Source organism: Orbicella faveolata, unplaced genomic scaffold (assembly GCF_042242905.1).
Source record: "Orbicella faveolata isolate gen_17 unplaced genomic scaffold, um_ofav_v1 contig_12, whole genome shotgun sequence".
Classification (NCBI taxonomy): Eukaryota; Metazoa; Cnidaria; class Anthozoa; order Scleractinia; family Merulinidae; genus Orbicella; species Orbicella faveolata.
Genome location: NW_028301539.1, coordinates 7,022,876 through 7,043,499, shown reverse-complemented (window position 1 = coordinate 7,043,499; position 20,624 = coordinate 7,022,876). Strand labels below are relative to the sequence as shown.

Below are 20,624 nucleotides of genomic sequence, written 5' to 3'. Positions count from 1 at the left end.
CAGTTTGGTGCCATACGCAGAACATGACCTATCCACTTCCATCGCCTGCGTCGTACTTATGTACTGATCTTTTCGATTCCCGCTCTTCTCCGAATTTCATCATTGGGCACACGCATGGGCTAATGGACTTTCAAGATTCTCCTTAGGCATTTGTGAAGAAAGGTGTCAAGCCTTTTTTCATTCGCTTTTGTCATTCATACAACAGGACAGCAATGATGTTTGACTTGAAGATCCTCATCTTAGTTTCTCGGCGGAATTCACCTGCTCTCCACACCTTTGAAAGTCGATGAAAAACACTTCTAGCTTTACCTAACCTACTCCGAATGTCCTGTTCGGCACCACCCAAGTTGTTAACAGTGGCCCCTAGATAGACAAAGTTGTCTGTATCCTCTACATCAGTGCCGTTTATCTTTATAGGATCTTGTCTCCTAGCATTGAGTCTGAGCACCTTCGTTTTGTTGACGTTTATCTTCAAACCCGTACCTTCACTGTTGCTCCCCAGTCTTTCTAACTTCGTTTGTGCCTGCGTCCATGTGCTGGAAATGAGCGCAATGTCATCGGCATAGTCTAGGTCTTCAAGCTGTCTCATCATCTACTATCGAATCCCTGTATTACCTTGCTCTGTAGTCCTACACATAATCCAATCTATTACCAGGAGGAAGAGAAACCCTGACATTACACAACCTTTTTCACTCCTGCTTTCACGGTAAACCAATCCGATTTGCCTGCTCCATCGATCACTGCACACTTGGTGTTACTGTAAAACAATTTGACCATTCTTATGAATTTTGATGGTATTCCATAAGACTGCATTATCCTCCACAGTATTTCACGGTGGACACTATCAAATGCTTTCTCGTAATCTACAAAACAGGTATACAGACTTGCATTCCATTCCAGCGATTGTTCGATGACATTTCGCAGCACAAAGATGTGTTCAGTCGTGCTTCGCCCAGTTCTGAAACCTGCCTATTCTTCCCTTAGCATCCCATCCACTGCATCATGCAGTCTAGTAATAATTACTCCTCCAATAACTTTCCCTGGTACAGATAACAACGTTATTCCACGCCAGTTGCCACAGTCAGTAAGGTTCCCCTTTTTGGGAAGCTTAACGATCAGACCACAATTCCAGTCCTCCGGGATTTCCTCTGTCTCCCACACCGTGCGAAATAGGTCTTCTAGCAGGCACGCAGTTGTCTCTATGTCAGCCTTCAGTAGCTCTGTTTTGATTGAATCCATTCCAGCTGCTTTGCCATTCTTCGTGTTCTTCAGAGCCTGCTTTATTTGCTGTCGGGTGATACATTCGTCGCTGACATCTATTTCGTTTGGCTGCCTATCGTCGACAACTGCGGGGGGCTACTGGATCAGGCCGGTTCAGGACATTGTCGAAATGTTCTTGCCATCTATGTCTGATCTCTTCTTCTGTTGTTAATAGCTTTCCCGTGATCCTGGTCTTTCACCATGTTCATTCTTCGTGGCCGGTCGTTGCATAACGTCTTCGTTACCTTATACACCTCTTTTGGGTTGCCATTCCTTACAGCCTCCTCTGCTTCCCTTGCAAGCGCATTTGCCCATTCCCTCTTGTCTGCTCTCAAGCTTCTCTTTACTTCCTTGTTTTTGTCACTGTATTCTATTCTCCTTCTTTCTCTTCTCCTCTCTGATCTTGTCTCTTCCATCTTCTTCTTCAATTTCCTTCTTTCGTCAATTTTTCTCCAACTTGTTGCACTTATCCAAGTCTTGCTCTTCCTTTGTCTATGACCAAGAACTGACTTTGCCGTTTCGCAGTAGGCCTTCTTGACGTTCGACCATTTCTCCTCGACGCTTTCGGCATTCTGGGTGTCATCGTTTCCTGTTTCATCTGACTCAGTTTCTGTCAAGCAGCTAGATCTGTTCTTAAGCTCTAAGACAAACCTTTGTTTAATATCAGGCACCTTTACCTTGCTCGGCTCATATTTCCGTGCAGTCGTTTCGCCTTGTTTTCTAACCACCCCACTTAGCTTCAGTCGAATATTTCCAACAACCAGGTTGTGATCACTTCCTGCGTCGGCTCCCCTGAAAGCCCTGGCGTCCTGTACCGATCTCTCCATTAACAGCTATGTGGTCGATTTGATTCCTTGTTCTTCCATCTGGAGAGGTCCAGGTGTACTTATGGATGTCTTTGTGGGGGAACATGGTCGTTATGATGATCATGCTGTTGGCCGCACGGAACTCTATGAACCTTTCACCATTATCAGATCTGTCGCGTCCTAAACCATGCTTACCAACCACTCCGTTTTCGCCCTCCATTTGGTGCCCTAAGTTTGCATTCCAGTCGCCCATGGTTATATTATGATGTCATGTCGAGATGTCCTGTCATACACCTGTTGCAGTAGTTCATAGAATCCGTCTTTTTCATTGGTGTCAGCGACATTGGTCGGTGCATAGACTTGAATAATAGTTGTTTTTATGTGCTTGGATTTGAACTTGGCTGTTATTATTCTGTCGCTCACAGGGTTCCAGCTCTCCAAGGCCCTAAATGCCTCCTTGCTCATCATAATGGCTTTGGTGTTAGTTATCGTTTCTGCCAGCGAAAATTATATTCACTCCTGTTTGTGTGATAACCTGCCCAGACCCTGTCCATCGACACTCACTGATCCCTCGGATGTCCACCTTGTAGTTTGCCATCTCTCTATAAACCGGGGCAGTCTTTCCGGTGCTGCACATGGTACGCACGTTCCAACATCTCACTCTCACTTTCTTCTTAGGGTGAGTCAACGCCCTTATACGCATGCAAGTCTCCTTTCGGTTTTCACCTACATTCCTCATACTGCTGTCCATCAGGATGATGGAGTGGTCTCCCGTAAGACAGCAGGCTGCTGATCTCGCTCCTTGCTAGTTATCGGTACACTCCAAAGAGTGGCCTTGACATCAATTTCCGGTTTCCGTAATCACCTTGCTTTTACGGGATGGGGTGATTGGCCCCATGCCCAACCCCCAACCTGGAGGACCAGGGATTTTCTGTCGGGGTGTCCTTCCCCTAGCCACGGGTACCAGATATTTAAAGGCTCTGGAAGCTCGCCTTTCGCCATTGTCACTCATTCAATTAAACCATCGGTAAATTTTAAGTGCGACAATTAAAGCAGATGTTCACTTCTGTGTTTCTTTGCATAATCGGGTTATTTTAATTTTTCAAAGTTAATAAAGGAGATCCGTTTGTCAGTCAGAGTGATAGGACACTGTAGCTAAAACAACAGATCTCCCTTTTATGAAAAACCTTCGGCAAACCACTTCTAATTAAAAATCAGAAAGCATACGACAATCGTGATTTTAATTACACATGAAGTTTCTCTCAATTGGCAGTCGCAAGTGTCGAGCAATGTATTTATGGTCATTTGCATTTTTAATAGCGGCGATACAAGTTGATAAGATGTTTTAGCTCCAGGCCGTGCACTTAAAACGCTTGAAAAGCGACACAATGCGTGCGAATAACCCGTAAAGGCACAAAGAAAATAAGGTGTCATCCATCCAAAAATCTCAAGGAAAAGAGCAAAGAACAAGAAAATTGAGGTAAATCATTTTCCGGATACATTTCCATGCCGGTAGATCCTGTGAAAAAAAAGACTGCAGATTCCATTTACCTTCAAGATGTTCTTTCCTAATATCAACAATAGTGTTTATGTGCATATCATGTTTCTAAGAAACTGACAAATAATTAGTTTGATGCGTAATTGAAATTAATTTAGGATCTGTCTATAGATTTTCTTATTTTCATGTCTTTAATCAAATGCAAGAGAATGCAAATACTTCTAACTCGTAGCTTCTTTAAAAGAGGCAAAATTAAAATCAGTTAGTGTTCAGAGTCTTTGTCAGTAAACCAGCTGCTTGGCAAGTTATCTTTCAAAACCGTCAATGATATGGATTGACATATTTGAGGAATTACTGACAAGCGCTATTAAAGGCCCACGTATCCAATATTTATTGATATATCATTTCTTGTAGTAAGAAACCACACTGAGAAGTTTCGACGGCAGTTTAACAGATTCCGGATTACGGTTCAGCCACGAATAGCTATCATGCCGATAAATATGACAACAGCAAACTTAACTGGAGATGGACAGCAGAAAATAGGTGAACAAACATTATGTTCGTCGGGTTTAACTACTGGACTACACGGCCACCTGACCTTTATTTCAATTTTAAACTGTTTTCTCTCCATTACTGCATTTCTTGGAAACACTCTGATCCTAGTCGCTCTTCACAAGGAGTCTTCGCTTCATCCGCCGTCCAAACTCTTGCTTCGTAACCTTGCAACAAATGATCTCTGTGTTGGTCTTATTTCGGAGCCTCTAACTGTCATCTATCGGATGTCTGAAATGAATGAGCACTGGAATATTTGTCGCGTCGTGTTACTCGCAAGTATGCTAACAGCCTCTATTTTGTGTTCAGTCTCTCTGTTGACGCTTACTGCAATATGCGTGGACAGACTTCTCGCCCTGTTGTTGAGACTTCAATACAGACAGGTTGTAACTTTAAAGCGAACCTACGTGATGGTTATTACCATTTGGATTGTTTCTACTGTCTTTACAGCAACTGGGAGGCAATATTGCAATATCACCTTATGGTACTGGGTTATAGTTACACCTCTGTCTCTAGTAACCTCGATCTTCTCTTACGCAAAAATATTCTTCACCCTCCGTCATCATCAAAATCAAGTTCAAAGCCATCGTCAACAACAGAACCAAACAAATCAGCTGAACATAGCACGATACAGAAGGGCAGTGACCAGTGCAATATGGCTGCAACTGACGCTGGTCGCTAGTTATCTTCCCTATGGTGTAGTTCTAGCTTTGTGGACTAACAGTGGAGTATCTTCATCTGTTTATCAGGCTTGGATTTATTCACAAGCTTTAGTTTACTTAAACTCGTCATTAAACCCGATTCTTTACCGTTGGAAGCTAGAAGAAGTCAGACAAGCAGTGAAAAACACAATCAGAGCAGTGCTTTGCTATTGTTTTGCGACTTAGAATCTGTAGAACTATACGAAAAAAAAGATGACAGGTTCATGATGTCGAAAGATTAAGTGGTGATTAAACATTTAATTTTTCGGTATTATATGCCGACTTTCTGAAGCAGTAAGATAATCGTGAGAGAGAATTTCATCATTGCTGTGACTAAAAATGCTTTAAATGACGGCTTATCATTATACAGGTGTAAATAATAAAGAGATACAAGACTTTGCATAGGAATGGTAGAAGTATTTAAAAGCTCCTAATAAAAATGCCTTAACTTACTTCCACACTGTTTTGCATGTTGTTGTTCGCTTTTTCTGCTTATTTGAAGCTGTTTTAGCGAGTTCTCGCTTCCTAGGTTTCCCACTCTGTGACAAGGCTACAATTCCCAATTGGGAACGCCCGATCCGAGTAGAGAGAAATTACACGGCTTAAAGTGTCAAGCAGGCAGAAATTTACGTGGAATTCAAGACATTTGAGCACAAATGTCTTAAATTAAATTAAATCAACAGCGGAACTTAACAGTTTGGTGACCAACCGTTCACTTACATATCATTTATGCAATGTGATCACCCACTACAACTCGTAACCTTAACTTAGTTACTAATGTTTTGGTGTTTTTGGCTCCATCTTGGTGTAGAAGACACAGAACAGGTTACAATAGAACACCGCCCCCACAAACCTGCTGTTTTCACTGTTTTCCTCGTTCTTTTGCTGTCCCTCAACAGTGAGTTCAACACTAAGAAAGAGTCCAGATCATTATTGCAGTATAAACTAAAATATATGTATGGTAAGATTAACCCATCAAAGTAGAAAGGCTGAAAAAATGCTGGAAACTATTACAAGCCACCTTAAGTTTAGCAAACTGTAAACCAACACTCGTCATCGCTATGATAAACTCAGTGACAACTGAAGTAAAAATTTTCTATCAAGACTCTGCTTCTTAACTTTTCCGGGGAAAATAGTTAATTTGATTTTTTTCGCTGGGCTTTCCAAGTTTTCAGGTGTAGAATTATCAAATTTACAAAACAGGATTTTTCATGGCATCGTAACCTGCATCCATGCAGTCCATTAAAGAAAAGATCATGTATACTAATTAAAGTTCGTGGCTCAAACGAAGCAAGTTTCTTTAGAATTTAATTAAACCATCGGTAAATGTAAAGTCAGACAAATAAAGCAGATGTTAACTCCTATGTTTTCTTTGCATCATCGGGTTATTTTAATTTTTCAACGTTAATAAAGGAGATCCGTTTGTCAGTCAGAGTGATAGGACACTGTGGCTAAAACAACAGATCTCCCTTTTATGACAAACCTTCGGCAAACCACTTGAAATTGAAAATCAGAAAATATACGACGATCGTGATTTTAATTACACATGAAGTTTCTCTCAATTGACAGTCGCAAGTGTCGAACAATGTATTTAGGATCATTTGCATTTTTAATGACGGCGATACAAGTTGATAGATGTTTTAGCTCCAGGCCACGCACTTAAAAAGCTTGAAAAGCGACTTAATTCGTGCGAACATTCCGTAAATGCACAGAGAAAATAAGTCCTCATCTATCCACAAATCTCATGGAAAAGAGCAAAGAACAAGAATATTGAGATAAATCATTTTCGATAGATTTCCTTCCCGGTAGATCATGTGAAAAAACTGCTGATTCCATTTACCTTCAAGATGTTCTTTCTTAATATCGCCACTAGTGTTTATTTAGATATCATCTTTCTAAGAAACTAACAATAATTAGTTTCGGAAATTTTTGTAACTTGTCACCTATTTCCTGAAGTTAAAGCTAGTTAAGAACCAACTTCTGGTCTGCATGTATAGATTTCCTAATTTTCATGTCTTTTATCAAATGAAAGAGAATGCAAATACTTTTAACTCGTAGCTTTTTTAAAAACGGAAAATTAAAATCAGTTAGTGTTCAGAGTCTTTATCAGCAAACCAACTGCTTGGCGAGTTATCTTTCAAAACCGTCAATGATATGTATTGACATATTTGAGGAATTACTGACAAGCGCTATAAAAGGCCCTCGTAGTCAGTTTTTCATTGATGTACCACTTCTTGTAGTAAGAAGCCACACTGAGAAGTTTCGACGGCAATCTAACAGATTCCGGCTTTCGGTTCAGCCACGAATAGCTATCATGCCGATAAATATGACAACAGCAAACTTAACTGGAGATGGACAGCAGAAAATAGGTGAACAAGTATTATGTTCGTCGGGTTTAACTACTGGACTACACGGCCACCTGACCTTTATTTCAATTTTAAACTGTTTTCTCTCCATTACTGCATTTCTTGGAAACACTCTGATCCTAGTTGCTCTTCACAAGGAGTCTTCACTTCATCCGCCGTCCAAACTCTTGCTTCGCACCCTTGCAACAACTGATCTCTGTGTTGGTCTTATTTCGGAGCCTCTAACTGTCATATATTGGATGTCTGAAGTGAATGAACATTGGAATATTTGTCGCTTCGTGTTACTCGCAAGTATGCTAACAGCCTCTATTTTGTGTTCAGTCTCTCTGTTAACACTTACTGCAATATGCGTGGACAGACTTCTCGCCCTGTTGTTGAGACTTCAATACAGACAGATTGTAACTTTAAAGCGAACCTACGTGATGGTTATTACCATTTGGATTGTTTCCACTGTCTTTACAGCAGTTAGGATGCAATATTGGAATATCACTTTATGGTACTGGATTATAGTTATACCACTGTCTCTAATAACCTCGATCTTATCTTACACAAAGATTTTCCTCACCCTCCGTCATCATCAAAATCACGTACAAGGCCATGTTCAACAACCGAACCAAACAAATCAAATGAACATAGCACGATACAGAAGGGCAGTGACCAGTGCAATATGGCTGCAACTGACGCTGGTCGCTTGTTATCTTCCCTATGGTGTAGTTCTAGCTTTGTGGACTAACAGTGGAGTATCTTCATCTGTTTATCCGGCTTGGATTTATTCACAAGCTTTAGATTACTTTAACTCATCATTAAACCCGATTCTTTACTGTTGGAAGCTAGAAGAAGTCAGACAAGCAGTGAAAAACACAATCAGACCAGTGCTTTGCTATTGTTTTGCGACTGAGAATCTATAGAACTATACGACCAAAAAGATGATAGGTTCATGATGTCCAAAGATTAAGTGGTGATTAAACATTTAATTTTTCGGTATTATATGCCGACTTTCTGAAGCAGTAAGATAATCGTGAGAGAAAATTTTGTCATTGTTGTCAATAGGAAATGCTTTAAATGACGGCTTATCATTATACAGGTGTAAATAATAAAGAGATAGAAGACTTTGCATAGGAATGGTAGAAGTACTTAAAAGCTCTTAATAAAAATGCCTTAACTTACTTCCACACTGTCTTGCATGTTGCTGTTCGCTTTTTCTGCTTATTTGAAGCTGTTTTAGCGAGTTCTCGCTTCCTAGGTTTCCTACTCTGTGACAAGGCTGCAATTCCCAATTGGGAACGCCCGATCCGAGTAGAGAGAAATTACACGGCTTAAAGTGTTAAGCAGGCAGAAATTTACGTGGAATTCAAGACATTCGAGCAGAAATGTCTTTAATTAAATTCAATCAACACCGTAACATAACAGTTTGGTGACCAACCGTTCATTTACATATCATTTATGCAATGTGATCACTCACTACAACTCGTGACCTTAACTTAGTGACTAATGTTTTGGTTTTTTTGGCTCCATCTTGGTGTAGAAGACACAGAACAGGTTACAATAGAACACCGCCCCCACAAACCTGCTGTTTTCATTGTTTTCACTGTTTTCGTTCTTTTGTTGTCCTTCAACAGTGAGTTCAACACTAAGAAAGAGTCCAGATCATTATTGCAGTATAAACTAAAATATATGTATGGTAATATTAATCCATCAAAATAGAAAGGCTGAAAAAATGCTGGAAACTATTACAAGCCACCTTAAGTTTAGCAGACTGTAAACCAACTGTCGTGAACGCTATGATAAACTGACAACTGAAGTAAAAATTATCTTTCAAGACTCTGTTTCTTAACTTTTCCGGGGAAATAGTTAATTTGATTTTTTCGCGTCGCTTTCCAAGTTTTCAGGCGTAGAATTATCAAATTTGCAAAACAAAATTTTTCATGGCATTCTAACATACATCCATGCAGTCCATTAAGGAAAAGATCATGTATATTGAAGTTCGTGGCTCACAGGAAACAAGTTTCTTTAGAATTTAATTAAACCATCAGCAACTGTAAAGTGTTACAATTGAAGCAGATGTTAACTTCTGTTTTTTTTGCATCATTGGGTTTTATTCATTTGCAAAGTTAAAGTGCATCTAACCCCCAAAATTTTTTTTTGCTAAAACGAATTCACTTGTTATTTGAAGCATTTGGGCGAAAAAATTTTTGAATTTGGTTGAATCCTCGATTTTCTATGCCCTTTCAAAGTCACGCCTGAAGTGTTACACGACCGCGTTTCAAGGAGTCTGGGGCGGCGGTTGCTGATGACGTCTACCCAGGAACCAAACTCAATGGCGCCTCAGTCAGCTCTCTGTATTTCGTTGAGAAAATGGAAAACAAAACTAATCGTTCTAATATATTTTGGGACTAAAACGTCCAAGTTTTGTTTCAGAATCATTTCTTTTTCGTCACTGGAGTCAGAGTTAGGTTTCGATTCGGAAGACACCGAAATAAACTTCGATCGAGCACGTTCGACAACTGTGAACCCACTCACCGCTTAGAGCTTTGAGAACAATTTGCAATATTTCATGCGACGACGGGGGAGACTTCTTTGCGGACGAGCTGCTTTTATATTAGGAATGGAAAGCTAGATACGAAGTGGAGGAGCAGGCAAACGAAAAGCAGGAAAGAAAACTCAAGGACTGCTTTGGATGGTTATTTCGTCACCTAAACACAAGACTCCCACGCGTGTTTATAGCCCGTTTACATTTGTCCTTAGTGAGAATATATTTTGTCAAGGTATGGTTGTTCTATTAAATCCAGTTTGTGTTTTACTTTCTGGAATGCTTCATGTTTATAAGAGCGACGTAAGTGTTGCAGTTTTCGAGACTTGATGACCTCCAAAACATTGGCTTCGATCGATTGAAAATCGTAGAATTGTTTGGAACTATATTTTTGAAGCTGTGGGAAGCAAAGGCGGAAGGAAACATTTCATAAAATTACTGATGTCACATTGTCACACGGTTTAAGTCGTAACTCCAAATAAACAATGTAAATTTTTCTCAAAGTTTGCAGTAAACTTCGTCGGATAAGCGAAAAGGATGTGTTCCCTAAGCGGTCCTTTAATCTTTAATCTTTAATAAGTATACTCCTGAAACAGTGGAACTGTACTAGGAGTTGAAAATAACATAATAAAAGCACGTAATAAATAATTACAATATGTATATATACAGTAAAAATTTATAAGTTACTAAAAGATAAAGTAAAATAGATTAAGTATAATCTCATCGAGATAAGTTAGGACGTCTGAATATACATTATACAAAAGATTTAATGGCTGCAAGAGCAATAGTCTTAAAATTATTTATATTAACATCTTCATAAATAGGTAAATTGTTCCATGCTACTATTGTCCTTGGTCCGCAGATAATGTTACGCGGTCATATTTTCGACACTATATTGTATAGAATGTTTATCGCACTGCTGATTTCCAAACCTTCGAAAAACTCTGTGAGTGTAACAATTTTGTTATCATGTAATTCTAAAAGATTAATCTTCGACTTTTATCTAAATATCAAGAGAAATAAGTGCTGGTTGGCGGCGTACAGTTGCGACCTATTTACACATCAGTATACTTGGTCGTAACGCTTCTTGATTGATCACTCAACTTTGCCGGCTATTTTATAAATACTGCGGGACTGGATGATATAGGTTGTCGGTAGTATTTCGACAAATTGCTGGTTGGCTTTAAGCAGAAAATTTTGAAAATAGCGTTTGAAAGTCTGCGGAACAAATTCCAGTGAGAGTTCTCCAATGGTTCTCACAGACTCAGTTCGCTTGTTTCGGTTCGACAAAATCAACCATCGTTTGTCTTTATTGTTCCATTGACCGATCATCGCCAGTAAATTGTACAGGATATTGCTGCAACAGCCGATAGCACTTCTGGAAGGCATTTCTGCGCACTTTTCGAATGTGTATTGCACCATCCTGAAGGAAATGAGGGGACGTGACATATTCGACCATCCTGGGTAGTCGTCACAACAGCCGCTGGACCCATTCTCCTCAAACTCGGTCGTGAAACAAAATGGCGCTGTTTTAGGGCTATTTTCGAGATTTCGTCGGGGTACAGAAAATCGAGGATTTAACCGAATCCAAAAATTTTTTTCGCAGAAGTATTTCAAATAACATATAGATTCATTTTAGCGAAAAAAAATTGGGGGTTAGGTGCACTTTAAAAGTGAAAATTCAGAAAGAAAACACATTCACTGAGGAAATGGACACAGTCGTTTGCTAACGGAAGTGAAAGTTTCGTATTGATTGACAGCTACTTGATTATTTCTCAAAACTTTGTTTTCGCTGGATGGAGACACTTTGAAGAGTTACAACTCAAAAGCGATGTGACCGATTTCAGTCAAATTTGGTCAATTGAAATAGTAACCTGTTCATGTTATCTCCACATTTATCTCTTTCTTGTTCTAAACCACAGAATAACGCATAAGCAATTAATGCAGAAGCTACATACAAGTACACACGTAAGATGTCGATAATCAAGGCCACTTCTCGAAAACATTCAAATTAGAAGGCGCCACCGGGCTGGTACTTTACTGAAATAAATATGCATGCACAAATAAATTAATATTAAAAACAGACGGGCTGTCTCCGGAAAGGGCGATGTTTGCTTCAGAAATTAATAGCACGGGTTGATTAGCTTAACAAGAATGACCGCCACCCTAACCTCAAAAGATTTAGCAATTCACATATATAAGCACTCAAGTCGATTCTCAAAATCTATATAGATAGACTAAAAATTCAATTACTCAATAGCGAAGCTTAGGAAATGTATGTTTATTATTAATTACTGCTTCACATTTAAGCAAACGCTACCTGTCAATTTTAATTTTTGTATACTAGCAATTAACTGATTTTGCCCTCGCAGCTACAGACATATGCGCCATCTTGAACTTGGACACAACATTCAAACATTTTGATGGTACGAATTAAATTTTAGTATCTGCCTCAAGGAATAATTTATAATTTTGTAAAACTTACCGCTTCGGTGTCGATAATTCATCCTAGAAATTCCTAATTTGTTCTATAACCTATATATCCTTAGTATATTATTTGTGAATGTACGTTGAATTATGAAACTAAAGCTGAAGACGAATCACGGAAAAACTCTAATGGGGCTGAACTCGAGGCAGTGACTGCAAAAATCAAGACCTTAATTGTTTTGTTTCTTCGCAACCGACAATACGCCGCAATCGTTTTTCCCGACTTAGTTCGATAAGAAAGTATTCATTTTCGTCTCAAAATCAGTACACAGCCACCTTAAAAGAGCTCCAGGCTTTATAACTGTGTTATGAGCAAAAAGAAACATCAAAACCTGCTAGCGCTAACTACATTTTTATCTCTATTAATTAAAGTGTGCTTAACTAGGTCATGCAGTTCACACGTGGAAAAATTTCATCTTTTGTTTTTATTCTCTTTATTTACAAAGGTAAAAGTAAAAGTCGTCATTTGGAACAAAACTTTAATTTACAAAAATGAAATTATCTTTTGGATATCTTAATGCTTTAGAAACACATGCCTGGTATTAACAACACGACCTCCGGAAAAATTTCTAAGTTCTTGGACTATTTGGTCGTTTCACCGTTTTGGTCTATAGCTTTTAAGTCGGAAAGCAATAGCAAAGCACTTGTCCGATTTTGTTCTTCACTGCTTGTCTAACTTCTTCTAGCTTCCAACAGTAAAGAATTGGGTTTAATGACGAGTTTAGGAAAACTAAAGTGGTTGTATAACTCCAAGCGCATAAAAAAGGAGTTGAAGATAATCCACCATTTGTCACCAAAGCCGCCACTACACCATAGGGTAGATAACAAGCCACCACCGCCAGTTGCAGCCATAATGCAGTGGACACTGCCTTTTTGTATCGCGATATGTTCAGTTGATTTGTTTGGTTCGGTTGGCGAACATGATCTTGTACTTGATGTTGATGATGGCGGAGAGTAAAGAAAATCTTCGTGTAAGAGAAGACCGAGGTTACTAGACACAGTGATGTAAGTATGATACCATACCATATGGTTATCAGGCGATTCCTAAGTTGCATTGCTGAAAAGACAGCGGACACAAACCATAAGGTAATAACGATCACGTACGTTCGTTTTAAAGTTACAACTTGTCTGTATCTCAGTCCCAACAACAGGGCGAGAAGTCTGTCCACGCTTATTACAGTCATTGTCATCAGAGACACTCCACTCAAAACATTGCCTACCAACAAGCCCGCGGTTAATACGTAGTGACAAATATTCCAATCCTCATTTTCAGAAGACATCGATATCCAGTAAATAACAGCAAGCGGTGCTGAAAGCAGGCTGACGCAGAGATCAGTTGTTGCAAGGCTACGCAGCAAGAGTTTGGACGGCGGATGGAGGGAAGACTCCTTGTGAAGAGCAATTAGGATCAGAGCATTCCCAAAAAATGCAGTAACGGAAAGGAACGAGTTTAAAACTGAAAGAAATGTCAGGTGGCCGTGTATTCCAGCAGATAAACCTGAATAACAATCTAGTTTTTCAACTGTTTTCTGCTGTCCATCTCCAGTAAAGTTTTCTGTTTTCTGCCATATTGATCTGCAACGTAGCTATTTGCAGCTAAACTGTGAGCTAGAATCTGTTAACGTGCGCTGTTGAAACTTCTCAGTGTTGTTTCTTACTACAAGAACTGATATACGGATGAAAAATTGAATATAAGCGCTTTTTATAGCTCTTGTCAGTAATTCCCCAAACTTGTCAATACATATCATTGACAGTTTGGAAAGACAACTTAAATAGCCATGCAGCTGGTTTATTGCCAAAGATTCTGAAGACTGACTTTTTTTTTATTTTTGCGTTGCAAAAAACCTACGAGGTAAAAGCATCTACATGCACTTTTATTTGATAGTAAACATGGAAATAATGAGAAAGGTAACAATTTATTGTCCTGCCATTGGTTTGAAGTGTATGTTTTGACCTCAGGAAATATTTCACAAATTCTTAATTCTAGCAGTCGGATCCAAAATTAATTTCTTTCGCGATCACCTATCGAACTAATAATTTGTCAGTTTTTTAGATTGGTGATATTGAAATCAATAATAGTGGCGATATTAAACAAGATTTTGAAGGTGAAAATAATCTGTAGCTCTTTTCTCAGGATCTACTGGGATGGAAATGTATCAAGAATGATTTATCTTAATTTTCTTGTTCTTTGCTTTTTTCCATGAGATTTTGACTTTTTTGAGTCGTGGATCAGGACTTATTTTGTCTGTTTGTTTTAGGGGGTTCAAGTTGTGTTTGCACGAATTGCGTCGCTTTACAAGCTTTTCAAGAATGGGGCCACATTCATCTATGGACTTGTAAATTCGCTTTTAAAAATACAAAGTTACCTTCCATACATTGCTCGAAATTTCCAAATATCAAATGTGAGAAACGTCATGTGTAAGATGCACACTCTGGCGAAATTAAAATCACAATTGTCTTGTGTTTTCTGATTTTCAATTTCAGGGAAGTGGTTTGTCGTGGGTTCATCACAATACGGAGATCTGCAGTGTAGCTACATGACCTATCACTTTGACTGACAAAGATATCTCCTTTATTTACTTTGCAAATGAATATTGCCCGATGATGCAAAGAAAACACATAAGGGAATATCTGTCTCACTTTAGTTTTACTGACGGGTCAATGAAATTCTAAAGAAACTTGCTTCCTGTGAGCCAGGAACTTTAATATACTTTGTCCGCTTTTCCTTAATGGACTGCATGGATGCCGGCTACAATGCCATGACAAATCTTGCTTTGTAAATGTGCTTATATCTTATCGCCTCAATTAAAACGTGGAAAATCCAAGCAAAAAATAAACTTAACTGTTTTCCAAGGGAAAGCTAAGCAGCAATGTTTTGAAAGATAATTTTCATTTTGTCAGTTTATAAATACGGACGCAGAAACATGTGCATTAAATTACCTTGTCCTATAACCGTACATACAAACCTCTAAAACTGGTAAGGAAACAACCGAGATGAAGTAGACAACCAAAATATCTACGCTTATAAACGTTTACTTCTCTAGAACTGGTTAAGAAGCACGCGAGCCATGCAACTCAGAAATTGTAACACGCGAAAAACAAAAAAAGGAGCTGACTGAATGTTCAATATATAGAACTCGTTCCATGAACACGAGGCGAGGAAGAACAGCACCATACCCAAATATTAATTGACCTTTTCTATCCCGCAGCCCTCATAAGCAAAGAACGCTTGCATAACCTATTTTGAATTCATGAGTCAATATCCTCTTTGAAACACTGTGCCTTTGATTTTCGAACATCAAATGGCTCGATTCTACTCAGCCGAAGGTGGCTCATCTCGATCTTTCGATCGCCCACCATCGCTCTGAATTAAACAGTTGATGATTCGCGGCATTTTCTGTTTATACCAATGACACGGATGGAAGTGGATTCTTTGACTAGCGAAACTTATAGCCGTGTCTCTCGTAAAAATGTTTGGGAAAAATATAGGACTTTTTATTTATCACTCGTACATGTTTAAACCTAATAACTTCAGTTTTCTCTTTGAAAATGACTTATTAATATTGTCTTTTTTTTTCCTCGCGTTGTTTAGAATTAACTTCCATGCCAAATAAACATTTATACCAGGAAATATGAGCCTAACTAACGTAGAAGTTCTAAACCTTTTCCGTTTTTCGTGAAATGACCGAATTTGTGGCAAAAGTATTTTTTGTTTTCCATTCCAACAATTAACTTTATCGCAATTTCTCTACAACGCATTTATCTTCTTTTTGGTCCAATACACCACAGACGTATGGTAAGTCTATATTCAGCCAACAGTCGAGCTTCGTTCAATCAATAAACCCTTCAATTTATATTAAAGACAGACGAGCTGTCTCGAAAGAAAGATATTTACATGAGAAACCATTGTTTTAAATGGCACGGTTTGAGAAGTGTAACAAGAATGCCCGTGACGCTTACCTCAAATCGATTCTCGAATTTTCAACTGGCATAAGTTCAATCACTCACTAAAGCGAAGCTTCGAAATTTTATGTTCATTATAAAATACTGCTTCACATAAAGCACATCCCAGCTGTCCATTTTAATTTCATTTTGCCCTCGCAGCTGCAGAAACATACGCCATCTAAACAACAAAATTGCAAAAATTTGCTTGCTCCAAATTAAACATAATTCAGCTCAAACCTCAATGAAGAGTTGAGTCATAATTTTCGAATAATTTTCGCCTGAGTGATAACTTCGTATCCCACTGTACCCATGTTTTCTTCTATAAATGTTTTTTCAACCATTTTGTGAATATTCGTCGAGTTTTGGAACTAAAGACGAATCATAGAAACACAGACTAAGAATATTGCTGAAGTCGAGACGGTTTGTTACATGATTGTAAAAATTAAATGCATAGTTTCTGATTTACTTCGTAAACGACGTTCGTGTCAGAATAACGCACTCATCTCAGTTTGTATGTTCTAGACATATAAAATTCAGCTAAAACCTCAATGAAGACTGGGTCATAATTTTCAAGGAAATACCGCCAGACCGAGTGTTAACTACGTGTCCCACAGCATCTTTGTTTTATTCTATAACTGAATGTATGATAAGTCATTTTGAGAATATTTGTTGGCTTTTGGAACTTAAGATGAATCCTTCAAACACCAGAGTATTCTATACATGATGTAGTCCACACGAAGAAAAATGGAAATTTATTGTTTTCGATATCTATTTACAGCTGTAAAATGATAAGTCATCATTCGAAACATTTTTTTTGTTAAATTACAATGATGAAAACTTTCCCACGGCTATCTTCTTGCAAAAGAAACATTTCATACTGATGTATTAAAATGAGTAAGCACCACTTTTAAATTAAGACAATGCTCACAAGAACTTTTAAAATCTTAGTCTTGAACATCATTCTTCGTTACAAGTCAGAGCTAATTCAAATAAAATGGCAAGACAGTTGTCTAATTGTGTTCTTAACTGCTTGTCTAACTTCTTCTATCTTCCAACAGTAAAGAATCGGGTTTAATGAAGAGTTTAAGAAAACTGAAGTGACTGTATAATACCAAGCGGTATAAACAGATAAAGATCGTCCACCACTAGTCGCCAAAGCCGACGCTACAACATAGGGTAGATAACAAGCGACCAGCGTCAGTTGCAGCAATATTGCAGTCGACACTGCCTTTTTATATCGCTCTATGTTCAGTTGATTTGTTTGGTTCGGTTGTTGAACATTTTGTTGAACTTGATTTTGAAGATTACGGAGGGTCACGAAAATCTTTGTGTAGGAGAAGATCGAGATAATAAGAACCAGTGGTATACCTACGGTGCCATACAAAAAGGTTATAAGGGGATTCCAAAAGTACATTGCTGAAAAAACAGTGGACACAAACCAGAAGGTAATAACGACCACATAGACTCGGTTTAATGTTACAACTTGTCTGTATCTCAGTCCCAACAACAGGGCGAGAAGTCTATCCACACTTATTGCAGTCATTGTCCCCAAAGACACCCCACACAAAATATTGCTTGTTACAAGACCTGCCACTGATATGTAGCGGCACATATTCCAATGTTCAGTCACCACAGACATCCAACAGCCAACACAAAGAGGCTCTGCAAATAGACCAACACAAAGATCAGTTGTTGCAAGGCATCGAAGCAAGAGTTTGGACGGCGGATGAAGCGAAGACTCCTTGTGAAGAGCAATCAGGATCAAAGCATTTCCAACAAACGCAGAAACGGACAGAAAAGAATTTAAAACTAAAACAAATGTCAACTGGCCGCTTAGTTTATCACTTAGTCCTTCCAAACATAATAGTTGTTCAAATATTTTCTGCTGTCCATTTCCAGCGAAGTTTGCTGTTGCCATATTGATCTGAAATGCTTACTAGAAACTGTCTAAACTTCTCAGAGTCGTAAAGTTACAAAACGGTTCCTTAACATCTGAGGAACTACCAAGACGCTTTTTATAACGCCAAATTTCAAGATTGCTTAAATATGTCAGTACATGTATGATTGACAGTTTTTGGAAAGACAAATTAACTAGCTATAGCTCAGCAGCTGGGTTAAGCCCAAAGAGTCACTGGTTGTTGTTTCCGATTAAAAAAAAAGAACTGCGGGTTTAAAACTATCCGCATTTTATTTCATGTGATAATAAAAAAAATGTCTAGTTTAACTATTAGTTTTGAAGGTTATATTTTAGCTGCAAGAAATAATTCGCAGATTATGCAAACTTTACGGGTTAAATTAATTTTTTCCTCAATCAGGAATCAACTAGTTACCTTGTGCTTCTGTTTCAAAACGAGTCCCGATGCAAAACCCTTCATTTGAAAATGAGTTTGATTTGCATGAAAATGAACCTGAAGGGGAAACACATTCGTATATCAATGATTTCGGACGAAGACTCGTTTTGACACTGAGGCAAAAGGCAACTCAGAAATGGCCTATTGTTAGCCATTGTTACAAAGATGGAGGTTTTCGTTCATTGTCGAGCGTTAATTGGTTTTTCGCTGGTTTTTCGCAGTGTGGAGATCTGTAGTTTAGCTACAGGGTCTTATCACCCCATTTAGTATTACTCAAGGTTTATCAAATTAATCACGTTTTCTGATGAAGAAAATGAAAAGTTTACACAAGTTTGTTTGATTCCTCCAACACTTCAAAGCACTGCTGGTCAAGTTATCCAAGACAAAGTGTTTCCAGTCTTGACAGCTTCACTGTTTCTTTGTTATTTTAAATGAAATGACTTTCTTCCTTCTTTGTCATTCTGGCTGACAAACAAGTCTCCTTCAAAAACTTTCCACGCAAATGATTGATGCAGAGAAAACATAGAATTAAATATCTGTTTTGATCTCGATTCACATTCACTGACAATCCAAATGTATTTGTATTTTCTTCGGTGACTCCAAACTCGGGGTTCTTTTTGCATTGCAAATTGTAGGTTCCCTCTCCTAAGATGGATAGTTTTGGTTTTATTTTTTTCACAATGCTATGCAAAGGTGCTGTACTAGGAGTAACAAACGATGCGTCGGTACTTTGTCTCCAAAAAGCAACCTTCGATGTATCAATATTATGACATGGCTCCGACGCTATCAGGACAAAATTACAAGTTTCTTTTCGTCTTGGATACAACGAAAACACCACCAAATACAGATGTTTTTCCTGAAAACCGCAAAGCCGTGTTAAAAAAAATTGATATATCGAACGTAGCTTACTTACAACGTTCATATTAGGTACACAGAAATATATTAAAGTTACTTGAAGTTTCTTACCAATTTGCCTGTTTTCACCTGCGCTCGACAGATTTGTTTATTTAAATGTAGTCACTGGACCATGGAAAACCCAATAGAACTGAGCTACTACTGTGATTACCCACGACCTGCCCCCTTCTATCTCGTAGCTTAGTCGGCGGAGCAACGGGTCTCTAATCTGGAGGTCTTGAATTTGAACCCTCCAAAGTGCTGTGAGGTGCAACTTTGTATTAGCAAATGCACCCTTAACTCCAGTTCACTCATTTACGATGCACTCCCTTTTAGAGCACTAACTGTATACTGACACTGCAGGGAACTTCGTCTCACATGCTTAGGATACTAATCCCGCTTTCTTAAACTAAAACCTACAATATGTTAATTCCATTTCCCCGCATTAAACTTACCCTCGTCTGTGTGCTGATGTTAAAGAAGCTACGTCACGGCTTGCGCATCTTGTAAAGTTTAGACTAAAATTTTCAAGTTCCGGCGTTGTTTTTAATCCGTGTTAATCTTCTCCATCCTTAACCATCCTTGCTCCTTAATGGGTTATTACTATCTTTTTGGTGTTTTTCTTTCTTAGTACACTATTATTTTCAAATTTCCTTTGACTTAAAGGTAATTTTGTACCTGAACAAAAATAACTCAGTATACTGTGGCTGGGCTCCTTTAAAGAAAAGCAGTTATTTTCGCTGATAAGTACGCTCATTGTTACTTAGTCGATAAAGTTGGTTCTAACTCTCGGTTGTCAGTTAATTATGCTCTCCGAGGAATGTTACGTCGGACGTTAGCCGTTTATTTACATTTTATTTCGAATTTGATTTATATTTCCAAATATTCTCGGTCATTTTTTTCACCGCTGGTGCAAGGAGCACACATTGTGCAGATTATCTGTTGTACAGAGACTTTCTACGGAGCCAAAACAACGTTAGTGCGAGTCCTGGTTTATTTGCTAGATTATCCGTTTTATTTTCGTCGCTTTTCATGCAGTTTGTAGTACATCTTTGTTTATCCGTTTGTAATTTAAGTTTACTAAACGTCGACTATCCACAAGTCATCTTGACCTTCACCATGTATCTTCAAAGACTGACTGACGTTCAAGCTTTTAGCGTTTGTTCTTTCCCAGGAGAGAAGTCACCTACGGCAGTTACAGATAAAGACAGAAACCGTGAAGACTGAAGCGACT

The 20,624-nt window shown here is 38.5% G+C and overlaps 5 protein-coding genes across 5 annotated transcripts; 2 read left to right on the top strand and 3 right to left on the bottom strand.

Moving 5' to 3' along the window:
• Window positions 1-969: 969 nt before the first annotated feature.
• Window positions 970-2,087, bottom strand: LOC149116340 (uncharacterized). The gene is made up of 2 exons (XM_089278325.1): window positions 1,506-2,087; window positions 970-1,356 (listed from the first exon to the last, which is right to left on the bottom strand). Exons 1-2 carry the CDS (start codon window positions 2,085-2,087, stop codon window positions 970-972), a joined length of 969 nt encoding a protein of 322 aa, XP_089134451.1.
• A 1,938-nt stretch (window positions 2,088-4,025) lies between these two features.
• Window positions 4,026-5,184, top strand: LOC149116339 (melanocyte-stimulating hormone receptor-like). Its single transcript, XM_089278719.1, has one exon. It carries the CDS (start codon window positions 4,053-4,055, stop codon window positions 5,001-5,003), a length of 951 nt encoding a protein of 316 aa, XP_089134845.1. The 5' UTR covers window positions 4,026-4,052; the 3' UTR covers window positions 5,004-5,184.
• A 1,959-nt stretch (window positions 5,185-7,143) lies between these two features.
• Window positions 7,144-8,091, top strand: LOC149116338 (adenosine receptor A2b-like). The gene has a single exon (XM_089278714.1). The coding sequence runs from the start codon at window positions 7,144-7,146 to the stop codon at window positions 8,089-8,091; it is 948 nt and encodes a 315-aa protein (XP_089134840.1).
• A 4,591-nt stretch (window positions 8,092-12,682) lies between these two features.
• LOC149116337 (protein carrier GPR45-like) lies at window positions 12,683-14,577 on the bottom strand. The gene is made up of 2 exons (XM_089278321.1): window positions 14,567-14,577; window positions 12,683-13,775 (listed from the first exon to the last, which is right to left on the bottom strand). Exons 1-2 carry the CDS (start codon window positions 14,575-14,577, stop codon window positions 12,818-12,820), a joined length of 969 nt encoding a protein of 322 aa, XP_089134447.1. The 3' UTR covers window positions 12,683-12,817.
• A 2,376-nt stretch (window positions 14,578-16,953) lies between these two features.
• On the bottom strand, window positions 16,954-18,063 carry LOC149116336 (adenosine receptor A3-like). The gene has a single exon (XM_089278704.1). The coding sequence runs from the start codon at window positions 18,061-18,063 to the stop codon at window positions 17,131-17,133; it is 933 nt and encodes a 310-aa protein (XP_089134830.1). The 3' UTR covers window positions 16,954-17,130.
• Between the last annotated feature and the right edge of the window lie 2,561 nt (window positions 18,064-20,624).